This window comes from Argiope bruennichi, chromosome X2 (assembly GCF_947563725.1).
Source record: "Argiope bruennichi chromosome X2, qqArgBrue1.1, whole genome shotgun sequence".
NCBI lineage: Eukaryota > Metazoa > Arthropoda > Arachnida > Araneae > Araneidae > Argiope > Argiope bruennichi.
The window spans coordinates 135,774,240-135,789,026 of NC_079163.1; the positions used below are offsets into that span (position 1 = coordinate 135,774,240).

The following is a 14,787-nucleotide window of genomic DNA, read 5'->3' on the forward strand; positions in this document are numbered from 1 at the left end:
AAAATTAGTATTATGTCTTATATATGACATCTGATTTTATCATAAAACTTAAAGATCTGTTTCAAATTTTGGGTCAATTCATTGGCCAATGGTTGACTACCTGTCTGTCAATTCCCGAGCGTTCAAATGAGATTGCTCAGAAATGCAACAATCGAGACGCATGAAATTTGGCATGCAGTTTTGGCACTAAAATGGTACTCCTGTGTCGATTTTCTAATCCAAGAGTTAATGTCTAAAAGCAATAAGAAATTCATTTTTACTTCATAAAGTAACTAAAATATCAATTTTTGAATATTTTCAATAAGAATATTCATCTGCAATATAGTCACAATTTGAATACGGCCACGGAAGGTAATCACTTGTAGAAAGCATTAAAGGGAAAAAAAAGAAACAAAGTAACTATTAATTTGCATACGGGCTTTGTTATATTGCATCTCCCAGTTTGAATTCTATTACTGGAACCAAAACCCACAGAAAGAAGTGCGGGTACTCAAATAGCAGAACTGTATGATATATAAACTACGAATTATCAGATTTTAAGAAAAAATATATACTTCTTTTACGGCTGTATAATTTTCGTCCTTTTTAAAAATTTTATTTTAATCATCGTTACGCAATGAGATGTGTTAAAACAAGGTATTGAATGTCTAGTTTACACGAGAATGATATTTGCATTACTATTTCTAATCACACATTAAATTAACGTAAAAGAATAAGGGTGCAGATTTTTAGCTATATAAAATGATAGATTCATTAATAGATCGCTGATTCAGCCTTGAGAGGAATACAAAAACTAATGCATTTGAAAGAGGAAAAAAAATCCACGTCCGAGTCGGATTAGAGGAAAATTCTAAAACCGGTTTAATGGACTCCACTTATAATTTGCATGAGAATCTTTACTTGTTTATCTATATTCCAAATTTATAAAACGAAACTGTTTAAAAATGTGGTTATCAGTCGAAAGCACGCGGTCTTGTTACTGCGACGGAAAAAAGTAAAGATAAAAATTCTTTTATTTCAATCTTTGTGATAATTGTTTGACTACCATTTCACTTAGATTTAATGATTTAATTCCTTGAAGTTAAACTTTCTTAATTTGCGTATTTCCGAAAAAATTATATAATCAACTTTAAATTCTGATAAGATTGTGATTACAATCAATAGAGTACCTTAATCATAAAACGGCATTCTCTTTCATTTACGGTTAGTATTACTTTACTATTTGGAAAACAGAAACTTGTAACAATCTTTGAGGGCTTTTTATAAACAAGACAACTTTTATCGGCCTTATTTCAAATCCTTATGTTAACTGAAATCGGAAGTATATAGATTATATGATTAATGCTTAAATTCTACATAAAAATTCTTAAATTTACATTACTTGCCCAATTATTTATTGATTATCAATATTTAGAAAAATTAAATATGAATGATTCGATAAAATATAATCCGATAAATAAAATGTTTTGGATAAAATCATCCGATTTGGAAATTATCTAGTGATTTTATAATACGTAAAATTCCCCATTATGATATGCAGATCTATAGAAAATTAGAAATAACAGCCCTACAACAAGCAGCATGTCACATTGTTGTTACCAATCAACGATGGGAAGTTTGCAGTTGCATTTTTTGAAAATGTTTCAAAAACTTTTACAGATATGCATGTAATTTTAGGAATTCGATGTTTAAATATTCCAGCTTTGCTTTCCCATAAAATGAATTGTAACGTCAGAAAATTTACCACAATAGTGTTTAAAATTTTTTAAAAAATAGTAATTTTTTTTTAATTTGTAAATTTTATTCACTCATTAATGAATAAAATTATGCTCTTTAAATGAGCAACCCATCCATAAAAAAAAATCAGAAATAATTTTCAAGGTATATGCGATATATTTTTTTTTTATTCATTTTAAATTAGACATGTCATTTTTCGAAACTTCGTAACTCCAGAAAGTTTCAGCAGATGCTGGTGAGAATCTGTGGTGACAAACTTCGTGACAAGTTATTGATTGAGTTAAAATGATTGGTAGGCGCAATGGGAAAATTTCGAGATATTAACCATTTTAATTAGTCAATGTGTCAATCCAAACAAATTTGTCAACTTGGGCCAATTTCATCGAAACCAGTTTTATGAAGATGCGATAATAAAGAGCAAAGTTACAGATGTGTCCCATTATTTTTTTTATTGGCCACTATATATTGGACTATATACCACTATATATTCTTCCATCATGGTGAGAATTAAGAGAAATTACGAATTTAGAGATTTAATGAAATCATAGCAGAATTACTTTTTAAGATTCTCAATGTTTATATCTTTATGCAGTTTGTGTAGATGTCTTCTAACGCTTAAATTATTCCCCATAAAGTTCCCGAAAGATGCAGTAAAATATTTAAGCATTAAATCCAGAGACACGGTACGAAATTTAAAATAGCACTACAGTAACTTTTAATCCATACAAGATAATGTTCCATACTTACACACTTTCATTCTTGCCAATTATTGTAAATTTTAATTTATTCAAGATTAATTAATTCGAGTTTTTTCAATATGAGGTTGTTTTACTTTATAGTTAAATTAACACATTATTTTGAGTCATAATTTACAGCCTTAGTAAAATACTAGGCTGCAATATTTTTATGATCATGAACTTCTTGTGAACAATTTTAATTCGAGCTGATGCATACAAAGAAAGCAAATTTTAGAGTGCCAAATTTTACTTAATTTTCTGGTATTGTAAAACTTCTTCCAGCACTTTCAACAGGAAAATGACAAAGCTATTCATGTAGAGAAATCAGCTTTAGTATTTTTATGTCCGTTTATAGGATCAAGAATAAAAAGTACGAGAGCAAGAAACATACCCGGGCTGGTCTTGGTCGACCACCTGTGCCCGTTCGCCTCCTCAAAAATCGCCTGATGTCATAAGGCTGAAAATAAAAAGATAAATATATTATTACAGTTTTAAACATTCGAATTAAGCAAATCACAACAACACACGAAGAAAACTACAATCTGATTAAATGTTAATCGATTGGTGATCGATTTAAAAAAATGGTAATTGTTTTTTTGAACTGGTAATTAGTTCAAAAAATTGCTTCTCTATGGTTTTTAAATGACAGGATGCTTACCAAAATTCAGGTATAAAGACAAAGGGAAATAAAGGATCAACTACATGAATTGAAAAATTAAAAGCGTCCAACTTGTATTTGTTATTGAAGGGAATTCATCCTAAATTCATGGCTAATAAAGTTTAGAATTGCAAGATTTATTAAACTGAAAAAGTTGAAGAAAAAGATTTTCAAGCGATTTCATACTTAAATTATAGGCCACAAAACATTCAAGGAAAGGACTCAAATATTATTTTGGCACACTAGATGTTTTGGACAGATACATTGTGACATAAATTAAAGTTTGAAAGAATTTGTTTTTCAATTTTGGAAATTAAGGCATTTAGTTAAGCAAAGGAAAAAAAAATTAACCAATCGGATGTGTTGCGAATATTTAAAATCGATCAGCAAGAAACCATCAAAATTTCTTGAAAATTAAAATAGGTCACACTGTACAATCCGGTGACACTACGTTGGTGACCTCCAAAAAAACTATCTGATCTAAACATAACCAAAACGATCTACCGAAGCCAAACAAAAGAATCCCAATTAGACATGTGAACAGAATAGTGTTAAAATTTGGTTTCTATGGACCATTTTTGTAAGCATTCATAAAACTTCATTCAGCAACTAGCTTATTCGCCCAGATTACTGACTTTTTTAGGCCTTTAAATGGTTTCTGAAATGCGATTAAAGACATTTCTTCTTGTTATTTGTTAATACTGAAAAGCATGTATTCAATTGAATCAGTTTACTGCAAAGCTGTAAGTGTATATATAAGTTTATCAATCTGATAATATATAACCCGATTATAAATTCATATATAAATCTGATGATCTGTCCCGACTATCATGAATTGCAAATATTTTTAACGAGTTCTCTTAACCCTTTCTAGGGCCATGGAAAGTAAGCTTCCCACCAAATTTATCAATCTTTGTATGAAATTATGTAGGTTGGAAGTTCTGACACATTTTTTTAGTAGGACAGAATTTTAGATGCTTCAGTTCTTTATCTCAGACAAAATGGTGCGCCTTTATTTGTTACTTTATTAATGAACCAAATTAATTAATGAAATTAAATTTATCTAATAAGCTAAATGAATCCCTTTCCTTATTCTAATTTCAAGCCTAAAAATATTTTAACATAATATGACTAGAAAAAAATGGCCCTTTAAAGGGTTCAAGTGGAGAAGGGAATAAGCATAATAAAATTGGCTTCGACTTACCGCATGTCTGGACCGTTGTGGATCTTCTTCGGAAGATTCTCTTCTGTCCCCCTCTGCAAAGACAAGAATTCTATAAGGAATGCCAGAAATATTAACACAAATTTTTAATCGTGTCTGTTAAATTACTAAATCAAAAGTTCTTTTATTCTTCAGTTTACTATTGTTTATCTCGAATCAGATGGAAAGGTTCTCATGCCACACTCGATTCACTTTCTCATTATGGTGCGACGCCACTAATGGTTCGATTCATTTAATTAACGATTTCTTAGTGAAAGCCCATATGAACCGAGTCTACCAAGATGTGTGCAAGGTCTGAAACTAGCCATCGGTGATAAAGCCAAACTTTTGACTGTTGAAACCCTATGGAGCAACCGCTCCCAAAAGAGAACACTTAAACCCGATGCCATTCCCGTGCGATCCCTGATACACAGAGGTGCTCCGCTCATCCGAGAGTAATTTAAAACCCTTGTTTAAATCCACACAAAAGCTAGTAAAGGGTGAAAATATCGCCCGATCTCCTGAATGGGCCATCCTGTTCATAGGAGGAGCGTGGTTGAATTTTCATCTCCTTACAACTTATTATTGAAGAGTGAACGATGATTCAAATTAGAGCTATCATTTCGTCATATTAAACAATTTCAGATGGCAATTTTTTTGGACTTCTTTTTATCCCTTAGGAGAGAAAACCGCTTCGAACGATTTTGATTGTTATCAATTACAGACACCTCAAGAAAATCTAGGAATCACAGGATTGAGAAAAGGTGAAAATTCATTTAATTTTATCTTTCATGATGTGACGTTTTTATTTTTGATGAGGTTTTGATGAGGGTTTTTATTTTTTTAAGTATTGTTTTTATTAGAAGATTTTATCCTCCAAAAACTTAAAAATTAATGATAGTTTTTTCTTTTTCAAAGCTACGCAGACAGAACTTGCTTCAAGACATTTCATTGTTCAGATTTTGATAACGCATCAATACTTATTTTTGCTAAACCGATATAACAGATCGTCAATAGAATTTAAATAAATTTGTGGAAAGATTTCACAGCGTAAGACAAGAAAAAAAAACTGTGGTAGATAATTATATATAATAACGCAAGACAACTTTCAGAAGTGAAAAACAATCATGCAAAAATATTTAAAAAAATGAGAAGTGAAATTGAAAGAAATGAAGGTGACTTACGTCCATTTCCATCATTTTTGTCGGAACTCATCTGAAAGACAAAATATTTTGTTTAAGGAATAAATATATATTCAGATACATTAAGTTCGAAATATCTTAGTTTATTAGAAACTAAATTTATGATAAACAGAAATGGAGAAGAATAATTATAATGATATTTTGCATTCAAAATTTGCATTACACTTTTTTTTCCTGCCAAATTTTGTGCCCGATAAACGTTTTCGAATTTCATAAGCACAATTCACCAGTCTCTGAACCAGAAATATTTAGATTTTGCTTTCAAATATTTGAACGAAAAATATTTTAAATTAATTCAACTGAAGGAATAAAAATTTGTTTTACATTAAAGCATACCTGCAAATATTTCTTTAGTAATTTCTACTTCACCTAACTTTCAATTCAGTTGAGGCATTTAGTCTGGCTTATTCATTAGGAATTCGTGTTTCAGATATTAAAATAAAATTCTATCACGGATAACCAGGGCAGTGATCTCCTCGAAACCTTCTCGCATACTCCCTAAAGAAGATATTATGCCTATCATAACGCATACCCTGTGAAAGGGCGTAAAAGAAAGGGCGAGTGCTCAAATATTGAATCCCATATACGTCAGTTGTGAGCTTCGTGCTAGAGTATCGGTACTTGTGTAATAATTAAATGGCGAAAAAATAATTTCAGAGTACTGACATTTGGCTTGCATCTAGAATGCGATGACTGGACATTTTAGTGACGATTAATCATTAGCAATACAATACAAGTGCCAGAAAGCTGAATGTTTCCGAACCGATTGAAACCAAAACTTGGCACAGAGCTAAAATTGTAGTCGCACGATCACACAAATTTCCTTTAAGTAATTGCGTTAGCATACAGACGAATGAAAAGAAAGATGGATGGATTTCTTTCAAAGTTTTATACCTCCCAACATTTTATATTTAACTTGGATACCAAATTTTATCTATCTAGCTCTTTACCCTTTCCTAAATATCACATTCATTTGCAATCGGATAGCTGGTCAAACAGACTTTGAATGAATTTCATTATAAATTTTTCAGAAATCTACAAATGTGACGAACATTCAATGATGATATTCATCTTCACCGAATGCTTTTCATCACAAATTTCATCCATATAGCTCATTCATTTTGAATTATAGTGTTTACCGGTACTTGTATAGATATATTTTACAATTTCAAATTAAGGACAATTCAAATATGCGCTTTCTCAATTCTTGCAAGTCTGAATATTGAGTTCGAATATTTGTAATGATTACAGTATTTTCAAAAATTGTATATTTCACATGCGAGAAAGTAAAAATGAACTTCACTAAAATAAATAGGTTTATTTCGGTATAGTTGAGGTCCTAATATTTTTTTCTATAACTGTCAATTTCGAATCGTTTGAATACGTAAATGTATGAATTTAAATGAGCAAATATGTTTACATGAAGATGGTATTGTAAAATCTCGGTTCTCTAAAATGGCCTATACATTGAGTACAAATATGTTCGTATTCACATAGAATCTATTTCAAAAAGGTCCTCCATAAAGTTGTTAGCAAATTTAAAAGGCAGGTCATACTTGAAGAAGCACATCATTTTTGCTATTGAACATGAAAGGATAAAATGTACAACGCATATTTTAATACAATGAAAATTTCCAATGTCGCAACAACAATTAATCTCTATAAAAAATTTGAAACCTAGACAGTTTCAAGTCTTTGAACACTCCGGAGACTGCTTTCCTACTTGCCATTGTAAAAGACATGCTGTAATGCCATTATTTATCGATTTTGAAATGCTCTTGTACATGTATGTTCGGTTAAACATGGATTGCATCATTTACCTGTCATTTTTTTCTATTACAATTCAGTTAGAAAGAGGCCCCTCCCTCGCAGCGTAGCAACCACCTTTTGCATTTAATCTCAAGCTATATTTTAAAATTATTCCAATACAGCTTGTTTTTGTAAATTGTGGTTGCTTACACATGTAAATGACTTGTTGGGGTACTGGCTAGTTAAAAGCTATAACATTTGTTGCAAACATGTGGCAAGTCGGATTGCAAAAGATACAGCCAAGTCGAAAATTCAGAACCAGTTTGAATTTTTGGCGAAATAATATACTTCCTAGAAGATTTAACAATTGAAAACTTATCATTGCGATTTTATTCTGCAGAATTTGTGTGCTCGTTCTCGATACCTTAATGACAGCGAGATGTTCTAGTGATCTGTGAATCACGGTACAAGGGAAAAATTCTGTCTTTCGTCAATTTTGAATCTTATCCTTTACAATTTTTCACTCTTCAGAATTCTGTATAAAGAGGAATTCTTTAACTTACAAACTAGGAATTTTTTTTTTTTGGGGGGGGGGGAGGCATGTTGCACACTTTTTTCAAATTAAGTCGTATATATCCAACATTTACGAATTTCGTGATATTATATATAATTTAAAAAATTGATTGTGGGTAGTTTTCGTTAATTTAGAAGGAAAAGCAGTTTTTCTACTTATACACGAAATTACGTTTCACGTATAAACATTCAGATTTTTTTTTAAAAATTTTCTATTTAATTCTTGATTGTAATAAAAATAATAAAATTTCCAATATCAAAGTTTTGAAAAAATTGTTATAATATATTAAAGTTCTGAAATTTTTTCCCATCTTAAGTATTGTCGAATTCGACAAATGCGTCATTATTATCTAAACGATATTGAAGCAATGTAAGGAACGGCAAATAGATTTACCGCTTCATGTCCTCCGATTTATTTTGCGTCCTAAGAACCTGATTCTATGAATCGTGAAGTATTTGTAAAATGCAATATAATGCGTCATTTTTATGCCTTCTAATACGAGTTTTCCATTAAAAGATGCGTGATCCTTTCTTTTGAAAGAGAACGTGTTAACTCGTTTTCGTAAACGATCTGTTAATATAAGTGATGTGCAAAACCTATTGTCCTTTAACGTGTAGAAAACAGTTTACATTGATGATCAAATTTTTGGGAATATCTTCAATTTCGTATAATATTATTTTTATCATAAAACGGAAAAAGCAATCACTTCAAAGGAGAACTTCAATTTTATTGTCAAAAAAATCCTTAAATTTCGAACCACTGAAAATTCCTTTGATTTTCGGCTAATTCAATCCTTGATTCAATCAGCCGTTGCATTTTGAGAACATCGATTTTTTTTATATATATCAGGAAATTCGCAGAAAGAATAACGGCCAAAAAATATTGAATTAATAAAATACGACGACATTTAACCGTTTGCATTCAAATGTCTTCTCTCAGTCCTCATTCAAGATGGCGCATCATTGACATTTTATTTAATTACAATTGTTATAAATACCTACAGAATGTTAAAAAGATGAGTTTCCCTAAAAATTAAATCTACAATAAAACATTTGTATGTATTTATTTTTTGGTCTAATAAACAGATCCATGAATTAAATGAATAATTATGCATCAAATTATCTCACCGAATGCAAAGGGTTAAAGGTATTAGAATGCTCAGTTTCGAAGCCCTTTTTGAAAGGGCAAAACAACCATCCTTCGATACTTTAGCTTACTTACACAAAATAACACTTTACAAAGAGTGAATTTTCTCAGTGGTATCAGCGGAGGACGGGACGCAGGGTGGGGGGGGGGGAGTAATAAAGCCTGCAAATCAACTATCAGCTTAAAAATATTTCATTACTTCCCAATATTATTCGTGTATAATGCTGCTACTAATACATTTTTACTATGTAATATAATATGGAAAATCCGAGTATCATCCTTTTCAGTGCAATTCTCTGAGTCATTTTAAGTAGGAACACTTCAGAATTAAAAATTTGTAATTCTTAAGCATAGATCTCACTTTTATGATGAAATTGTATAACAAATTTCACTTATACAGAGAGATGCGTCTTTGAATTACGTTCGCATACACACGACTTCTCTTAGACGCACTTTGTATAAACAGCATATCGAATTTCATTAGTATAACTGAAAATACATCGGTTCATTTTCATACACATAATTAAAAAATGCAATTTTTGAGTTCGTGTGGGGGAGGGAGAATGATATAAACGTCGTATACTTATCGAAATATGGAAGTCGATATTTTCGCCATAACAATATTTTCCTTTTTTGTTTTTGAAAATGAAAACATCGTTTGAAATGCATATAAACCAACATGTACCAAGCATTGCTCGGAGAATTCCACGTGTTAAAGCTCGATGATTTTGTGTAAGGACTTGGTAAAAAAATGCATTCAAATGGCAATCAAAGAACAAAAATATTTCAGGAAATTCTAAAATTCCTCTGAATTCATTATCAATAATTAAACTAAAATATTTTAGAGAGCGATTTAAAAATTATTAGAATTATTGTTTTATTTTTAATTTTAAAATAACACAAAAATTCTCTTAATTATTCTATTTCATTCGATTGCACTTTTTAGACGAATACACCGAAACAACGCGTAACTCTTACTGGAGTTGATCCCTGCATTAGATAAACTAGTTTTGTAAACTTGAAAATTTTACCAGAGTAGTTGTTATGGTCGATATCTTCCAAACTATTGGGAATTTTCACAAGTGTGCAAGTGTTGGTCCTTAGTAAAATCGAATTTAATTCCTGCACAGATTTAAAAAGGAAACGCCGCAATGCACTTCGGGGTATTTTGAACTTTTTGCACTGACAGAGGTGCAAATGAAGAGTTATTTTTCAGCCTTTAGTACAAAAGTGTTGCGCAGACGCATATTTCCTTTGACGTAAGGGCTCACTGCAAAGCTTTATATAAAAATATTTTTTTCTTTTAAATCGTAAAGTGATTTATTTATTTATTTTGAAAAAAAATTTGCTGTAATTTTTTGCAATATTATATGCGCTTGCTTTTAACTATCAAGATTATAAATTAACTTTAGTGCAGTGAAAATGGATGTTGACTGAGAATGTTTGAGTTGCCTTTACGTAACAGGCTTTTTAATGTACGTACATATCCGATTTTCAAAAAATTTTTTTTTTTAAAAATAGAAAGTTTAAGTTGCATAATTACTCTGATTATAATGAGTTCTAGCATGGTATCTTAAATGATCCTTTCGAGTACAAAACATAATTAGTTGTGGGGAAAAAAGTCAAAAATTGTCGGTTTTGTATTAACGCGACTTTGTTTGCAGGTGAATATGAAATTTTCGACTTTGTTTCGATCTCAATTTAGTATTATTGAGATTTTTCTCAATTTAACATTCTGTTGGAGGAGTTTTTCGAACCTCAAACTAAGAATTGTTTCCCATCCACAGAGAACGAGGCGGTTCTCTGGTTTAGCCACTTCATTGTTTGAAAAAAGCGTAGCTAGAAGAATCGAATTTGATGACCTAATTCAAAATTTGCTGAATGAAAAGACAAAAAATACAGGTGGATAGAGCCTTGAAGACGAAAGGTAGGCAAATGAGTTTTCATTAAACTATATAATAACGGTAATCATAAACTTGGTCATTAACTATTATTCTGAAAATAGATTTGACATTGAACATTTAATCTGGCTTATTAATAAAAAGACGTTATTCTTATTCATAAAAAATTTGTTTCACAAAATAATTAACACTATATCCTCTAATTAATTGCATAAAAAATAGTTTCTTCTATAAATTTTATTTTATACTAGTCCAGAACCTACAGCTATGTCATTGCTTTATTTGCAAGAAGGAAAAAAAAAAGATTTTCCTTTAACAGTTTTTGTATCTTCAGTATAAAGTCTCCATGCAAGCACTTAGCAATTATTCAATAATAAAAAAGACATGCTATAACGGTAATTTTTAAAATTTATTATAGTCCTTACACAATTCATTGTATTTTAATAGCAATTTCAGAATTGTAAGAATAGAAAAAAATTGCATACAAATGTGATACAAATTTGTACAAATAAAAGGATATTTCAAGCTAAACAGTTTTCTTGCAAACACTTATCTATATACTTATAATAAAGCTCTATGTGTGTGCGCGCGCGCTCGCTCTACAGGTCAGACCGTTCGACCAACAGCCACCAAATTTGGCATGTGTATGCTTTGAAGGCTGGGAATGGGAAACCTCGGAGCAATTTTTGAATTTTTAATTAGAATTGTAATTAAACATTAAGCGCAATTTCAGTGTTTTTCTGCAATAATGTCCGAAAATATTACAGCACAAAATTTTTGCATCAAATTAATGTTCAAAAGATTATCTTTGTAATAATACCAATAAATTAATAAATAAATAATAAAATAAATACCAACTTATAAATTAAGTTTCGATTTTCAACGAATTTTTTTAATATATTTCTCACGAAATAATAATAAAACTTAATCTGGAAAGGGAATGGGAAAAAATAAGGGGAAAATTCTTAAGGGTAAAATTAGCTTTTATCAACGTGTTGCTATCACATTGAGAAATAAATCCACAATTATTGCAAATTAAACATACAAAAGTGCAATTTTCAGCACATATCTGTATGAAGTGAAAAAAATTTGAATTATAATATTTTCTAAAAAATAAAAATGGAGGAAAAGTTTTTTTATGATCTTTTACAACATCTAGATTATTAATTCAATTGAAACCGTTTAATTTAAGGTAAGCATAGTTCAATGTATAAATAATAATAACAATAATCATCGCCCATCAGCTAATTTGGGGCATACATCTATTAACAAAATGGTCTAAATCGACTAATTTTTGCAACTTGAGTCAATAAATGCTTCGATGGATTACAAATTTTAAATTTTTACATAGGCCATCTGCCCTTTGAATCATATTTAACAAAATATACTTTAGATACCAATATTTTAAATAAAAATTATTGAACTCCAATCAACTAAATAAATCACTTTTCGATAAAAATTGGCAATTTCAGGCCACTTCATCGACCGTCTTAAAGAAGAAACACTAATCTTCTGCCAGTGTTTCTCAACAGTGATTGGCCTATGATTAGGAAAATGTTGATTGTTCTAAAATTGATATATAGAAATTTCATAAATCAGTCAAATTTGATAGCAGAAGATAGAAATGTTTATTTATCTATTTAAACGTCAAAGTGTAAAGAATACTTGGCAGAATATAATTTCTTAATACAAAAGGACTGTAAAATTTAAACGTATTTATGAAAAAATTATAAAGTTTATTGAAAGAAATAAAATATATTTTTATTTATATCATTTAAATATTTTGAAAGTAGAATTTTACGGTGAATCAGAAATTTTTGTTGAATAACTCTTTAAAATACATAAATTACGAAAACTATTCTGCAGTGACGACTTCAATGCCGAAAGGCTCTGCTTTCATATAAAAAAAAATACATGGTTTCAGTAAAAAAAAAAAAAAAAAAAAAAAAAAGTTTTATATATTACAGTAATCCCGATTAAATATAGATATTCAGACCACTAGCTCGTTCATTATGTTTTGTCACTTTTACAATTTTATTATTTTTAAGTAATGAAATGAGCAATGAATAATTTAATACATCTACATTCTGAAATTCTCAATCTAAATTCAATAATTCTAAAACTTTCATTGCATCTAATTACCTTCCAACTGCAAATAATCTAATAAAAGAAGGAATGGAATATCAATGGCTGTAGAACTATTTATAAACTTCCATTTAAACAGTCAACAAAATAAATCTTGAATGAGGAGACTCATTGAGAGCATAAGTAGAGTTGCGTCACATTGATGACGCGGAATACAACTAATGAAGCGTTGGGAAGAAGATACTGGAATTATAAATCATTCAATACTATAATTTAAAAGTGAATTATTGTGGCAAATACGAAATTACTTTTCGGGGACCAAATCGCGAAATTGGAAATGTTAATCATCGACTGATACAGATAAAATAAAATGCCTTAAATTTCTTGACATAGTCAAGTTTAAATTACTTTCCGATAATCTGAAGCTTTTCTGTATTATATATATAACATATAAACGAGTAATAATATATATAAAAGAGTAATAATATAAACGATAAATATATAAAACATAATAAACGAGCTATATATAGAATCTTTGAAGTTTTTCGGTTTTTATACGAAATGGAACTATTTATACATTAAGGAAAAAATTTTAAACAAAATTAATGCAAGAAACCTTTTTGTTTTTAAAGCAGAAAATTCCAATAAGCACAAAGACACAAATATCAACAAATATTTAAAACAGATACGCAAATCGCAGTAGTCTAAAGGACTCAATAAAGTTTATTAAAAATTAAGAACACCAAGAAACACCAAATAAGTTAATATCCATATATATCTTAACTAATATTTATTTCGTGCAGTTTCTCGGTGCTTTATTGTTTTTAGTTCAAAAACGCGTGTCGATCTCGCATTAAACAGAGGTCGGAGGAGCTTTTTAATATGCCATCAGATATGAATGAAGGGAAATTATTTTACAAGAGAGAGCACTAATTTACTAGAAATCTAAGAGCAAGTTGACCGGAGGGATGTAGTGCATTGATTTGACTGGAATTACCATTTGAAATCAAAACACATAACCGATTATACGGTAATACCGATAAATAAGAATCGGACTGCGGTTTGTTATATCAATAAAAATTATAAACCTACGATTCCGCACGATGCTAAAAAATGCAAAATATCCTTTTAATCAATTGGCACTTAATGGCATGCATCATCATATAAAAACTGGAAATCGAGGAATACAACATTTCAAATATTACATTAACATGAAAAAATGAACTAATTAAAATTGTAAGTTCGAATCAGTTAAAAGCCTTTTAGCTAAACATAGTTGTTCTGAATTACGAAATGGAAAGTAACAAAAATCTACAAAACTATCATTCAGATATAAATATGGAGTATGGATAGCTAATTTCATATCTTGATGAAACTTATTTTGTGAATGAAGGGTGGTTAAATTTTACTTACTTTTACAAATTTTCAAAAATGATGGAATTCAAATTAATTCAAAAATAGCATTAATATAGCACAAAGAATTATAGTAAGAGCACAAACGAACAAAGTCGATTTGCAATAACGAGAATCTTCAAAGTATAAACTTTTTATTCGATTAGAGTAACCCTAACATGAGTAGGGGCATCTTTATTTAATTTTCATCGCCTTGGCTATGATCACATGGCGATAAGAATATGTTTGGAAAAGGCTTTGTTTTCATAGTCTTCGATGGAACTGCACAATCATCAAAATTTGTGATTCATCTGTCTATGAATTCAATAGATTAACACCTGCTTTCTACTATTTCTTTTCGGTTATCAAAGTAAGAAACGTTTGCTAAAATAAATGTTTTATAAA

At 29.8% G+C, this 14,787-nt stretch overlaps 1 protein-coding gene across 1 annotated transcript in view; it reads right to left on the minus strand.

Moving 5' to 3' along the window:
- The window catches only part of LOC129961115 (uncharacterized), a 30,358-nt gene extending 15,889 nt beyond the window's left edge, over positions 1-14,469 (minus strand). The window contains exons 1-4 of the mRNA XM_056074953.1: positions 14,404-14,469; positions 5,518-5,548; positions 4,337-4,389; positions 2,866-2,931 (exon numbers count right to left, since the gene is read on the minus strand). Of these exons, the coding sequence (XP_055930928.1) occupies positions 2,866-2,931; positions 4,337-4,389; positions 5,518-5,548 (150 nt within the window). The 5' untranslated portion in view covers positions 14,404-14,469. The remainder of the gene's footprint in view (positions 1-2,865; positions 2,932-4,336; positions 4,390-5,517; positions 5,549-14,403) is intronic.
- Between the last annotated feature and the right edge of the window lie 318 nt (positions 14,470-14,787).